At 32.9% G+C, this 4267-nt stretch overlaps 1 protein-coding gene across 1 annotated transcript; it reads left to right on the top strand.

Moving 5' to 3' along the window:
• Positions 1-375: 375 nt before the first annotated feature.
• On the top strand, positions 376-3391 carry LOC109241084 (1-aminocyclopropane-1-carboxylate synthase-like). Its single transcript, XM_019407794.1, has 4 exons — positions 376-702; positions 809-940; positions 1056-1216; positions 2045-3391. The coding sequence occupies exons 1-4, from the start codon at positions 526-528 to the stop codon at positions 3027-3029; spliced, it is 1455 nt and encodes a 484-aa protein (XP_019263339.1). The 5' UTR covers positions 376-525; the 3' UTR covers positions 3030-3391.
• The last annotated feature ends 876 nt before the right edge of the window (positions 3392-4267 follow it).

Raw genomic sequence — 4267 nt, 5'->3', positions numbered from 1 at the left:
TACACACTATCTTTCCCGCTGGGTTTTTTGTTGGTGTTAGTTGTATTTATCACGGAGAGCTATAATAATGTTTGGTGGGGGAATAGGGAAATGAAGGGGCCTTGTACAGTTCATAACTAGTGCGCTATTAGCATATACACACACGTACTAATTAAACCACCTAACGTATCTCAAGATTGTATTTTCAAAAAACAATATACTAACTTTTTCAAAGGTGTTTGGAGATTGTTTGGGTGGGGTGGGGTGGGGTTGGGGATGGGGTATTGGGGGGGTGGTTACGCGTGCGTGTAGATCCTATCTTTCATGGAAACTTCATTAGAGACCATGACAATGTAGTACTTAGAATTACTAGTATAAATAACGCATCACTTCCACTTCAATTTTCATTCCACAAATTTACAAGACTTGTACAAACAAATATTCAAAGTCTCAAAACAGCTTCTTTTACCATAAATAATTACAAAATTAGCCAACACCCACTTCATTTTATTGATTATCTTTGATTTTCCCTACAACTTTCAGAAAATGGTGTTCATTTCAGGCAACGTCCAAAAGCAGCAGCTTCTTTCAAAAATAGCCACAAATGATGGACATGGAGAAAACTCAGCTTATTTTGATGGCTGGAAAGCTTATGAAAATGATCCTTTTCATCTCACTAACAATCCAAATGGTGTTATTCAGATGGGTCTTGCAGAAAATCAGGTAGGAGATAAAAACAACATATTCTCTGCTCTTTTCTTGATAAAATGGCTAAAACTGAAAACTTTAGAGGTTTTTGTTAATTTCTCTATTTTCATGTATTTTGCAGCTTTGCTTTGATTTAATCCAAGAATGGGTGGTGAATAATCCAAAAGCCTCCATTTGCACAACTGAAGGAGCTGAAGATTTCAGGGATATTGCCATTTTTCAAGATTATCATGGCTTGCCAGAATTTAGACAGGTATGAATCTTTTTAAAGCAAAATACCAGCTAAACTCAGATTCCTATTTTTTTATACTCTAAATTATTCAGTGTTCTAACTACCTTATAAAATATATGTATCTTAATTATTTCAGGCAGTTGCAAGATTTATGGAAAAAGTCAGAGGAGACAAAGTCACATTTGATCCAAATCGCATAGTAATGAGTGGAGGAGCAACTGGAGCTCATGAAACACTGGCTTTTTGTTTGGCCAATCCTGGAGATGCATTTTTGGTTCCTACCCCATATTATCCTGGGTAAGACTGCCTTATAATTTCTTAATCATTCAGTATCCGAAATTTACTGGTTCGATTAATTTCATGTCGTGTCGCAGACCAAGAGTTTCTCCCTTCTCATGGCTCAAATCTAGAAAATCACATTAGTTGATCTCTTAACCCATAACCTAGTATTAATTATATTTTCTTTATAAAAATCCTAGTTAATTTTTTATATTTGTTTCATCAACTTGGGGTCTCTTATCTTTTACAAATCACTATCACAAGTGTTTTCCCTTGACCTGCATATTTTTAACTTATTTTGGGTTCTTGGACTAGCTAGTTAAATTATTGATGTGGGACATGAAAATCAACTACTGATCTGTACAGAACAGAGAAAATAGGGTCCTCTAGTAACATCCTTCATAACTTCTTGTGGTCCTAAGTGACAAAGACCAAATTTTTTTATTAAGTTGTATCATAATAAATTTATTTATTTCTCATTTGTCTCATAAAGTCATCCCTAATTCATTTTTATCAGTCATGTCTCCCTCTGTTCCCTCAAGGACAAATAGGGAGTGGCGTAGCCACATAAATTATAGTACTGAGTATATAGAAAATTATATTATTTATATAGATAAAAAGTTACTTTTTTATAAATGTATATTAAACCTTGAACACTATTTGTAAAATTTCTGGCTTCGCTATTGAGTATTGTAAAAAGCATTAAAAAAAAAAGTTGCATGGTTTTCAAGTTTGCTTTCCAGCACTAGGGAACAAAGTTAAAAAAAAATCTTTAGCTTTTTCTTTTTGGGTTAGTTTACTTATTTGAGGCATATACTAAATAATTTTTCATTTGTAATATTGCAGATTTGACAGAGATTTAAGGTGGAGAACTGGTGTACAACTTTTTCCAGTTGTTTGTGACAGTTCTAATGATTTCAAGGTCACAAAAAAAGCCTTAGAATCTGCATATGAAAAAGCTCAAGAATCCAATATTAATATAAAGGGTTTGCTTATAAACAATCCTTCAAATCCATTAGGCACTATTCTTGACAGTGATACACTGAAAGACATAGTAACATTCATAAATTCGAAAAACATCCACTTAATATGCGACGAAATTTATGCTGCTACTGTCTTTGATCAGCCGAAATTCATCAGTGTTTCTGAAATAGTTGAAGAACATGTTGGATGCAACAAAGATTTGATCCACATTGTTTATAGCTTGTCGAAAGATTTGGGATTTCCTGGATTCAGAGTCGGAATTGTTTACTCATACAACGATACAGTAGTCAATATTGCTAGAAAAATGTCAAGCTTCGGGCTCGTTTCAACACAGACACAACATTTGATTGCATCAATGTTGTCTGATGAAACTTTCATCGAAAAATTCATTGCTGAGAGCTCAGAAAGACTAGGAAAAAGACACGAGATGTTTACTAAAGGACTAGCACAAGTTGGAATTAGTACATTGAAGAGTAATGCTGGTTTATTCTTTTGGATGGATTTAAGAAGGTTACTAAAAGAGTTAACTTTTGAATCTGAATTAGAATTGTGGAGAATTATTATCAATGAAGTGAAACTTAATGTTTCACCAGGTTGTTCTTTTCATTGTTCTGAACCAGGTTGGTTTAGGGTTTGTTTCGCGAATATGGACGATGAAACAATGAGAATTGCTTTAAGAAGGATAAGGAACTTTGTGCTTCAAACAAAAGGACTTAACAGTAAATCTGCAGTTAAGAAACAATGCAGCAGGAGCAAACTTCAGATCAGCTTATCGTTTCGACGAATGGATGATTTCATGAATTCACCAGTTCATTCTCCAATGAATTCACCTTTGGTCAGGACTTGAAGAGAAAAAATGGCTTAGTTTCTTGTTGTTTGTTTAATAAGAGGAGTAAAAATTTCCTCTATTATAGTGATGAGTGATAGAATATTTCATACATATATTTAGTATTTGATTTCACAGTTCATTCCATTTTGTGCAGCTGATTAAGATAAGAAACAAGTTCTTCAGAGAATGTTTTGGACTTTTATTATCTGAATTTTTCCTATGATTTCATCAATGTAAAGTGTATCAAAATGGGATACACTGTGGAATTTTTATTTTTTCTTGGTTTTTTTTGTATTCCTTCTTGAGAAAAAGGAGGCTTAAAGTTGTAACCAAAACTTTTACTTGCTTATATATAAAATTTACTGGTGTGTTCTTGACAATTTTTTTCTGGGTTTTCAATTTTAAAACAAATAAGCGTGTACTATACAGTTGCAACAAAACTTTATTGGAATATTAGACAATTATATCAGAGAAAGAATATAAGTATTGTTAGCCAATATTTCATAATTTCAAGGGAGAGTCATGTTCTTATACTTAAAAGTAGCGCTGGCAAAATGGTTAAAAGAAAACAGTTATCCACGCATATATTCATTAAAAATGGATTGGATTATGAACTTCTAAAAAACAGGTCAAATATGTATAATAACCAGATTATTCACTTAGAAAATGATTAACCAATTGATAACTAATGTGCTTAACTTTTACATATGTAAAGCCTCAAATTGGGGGTACTCAAGTTTAAGAGACTAGTAATTCTTCCAAAAGTGATCATATTCAAGATGTCATGGATAATATATATATCCATAGTATCCGTCAGTTAACCCATTTTTTATCCGTATTAAATATGGGTAGCGTCGGATCCGACCCGCCCGTTTGCCACCCCTACTTAAAATAAAGTGCGCGAACTTATCATTAGACTCCTAAGCACTCTAATAATTCCAATTCTAAGTACCTAGACAAAATAAATAATTTATGTAGGACTGCCGAACTCCAAAAGGACTCCCAACTCATTGTGTGTGTGTTTCATTTTTTTTTTTAATTTGACTATCACTACTATAAGTCAACCAAATTTCTCTCTCTCTCATCTTTTTTAAATTTTTTAATGCTGCTTTGACTTGGTACAAGTTTCAGTCAGATTAAAGTTTAAACTGTAGAATATTATTGATAGGTATATAACAAAATGAAGTCAACACATAGACATAGCGGGTAAGAAGACATAACAAGTAGACGAGGCAAAGGAAATAAAATATGAGAAT

Source organism: Nicotiana attenuata, unplaced genomic scaffold (assembly GCF_001879085.1).
Source record: "Nicotiana attenuata strain UT unplaced genomic scaffold, NIATTr2, whole genome shotgun sequence".
In the NCBI taxonomy this organism is placed as follows: Eukaryota; Viridiplantae; Streptophyta; class Magnoliopsida; order Solanales; family Solanaceae; genus Nicotiana; species Nicotiana attenuata.
Note: the sequence above shows the minus strand (reverse complement) of the source record. Positions and strands in the feature narration are given on the sequence as shown.

Bases quoted from the DNA above. Each gene is read 5' to 3' on its own strand.
- LOC109241084 (XM_019407794.1), top strand. From the start codon at position 526: ATGGTGTTCATTTCAGGCAACGTCCAAAAGCAGCAGCTTCTTTCAAAA. The intron at 941-1,055 runs GTATGAATCTTT...TAATTATTTCAG, and splicing joins GCTTGCCAGAATTTAGACAG to GCAGTTGCAAGATTTATGGA. The intron at 1,217-2,044 runs GTAAGACTGCCT...GTAATATTGCAG, and splicing joins CCTACCCCATATTATCCTGG to ATTTGACAGAGATTTAAGGT.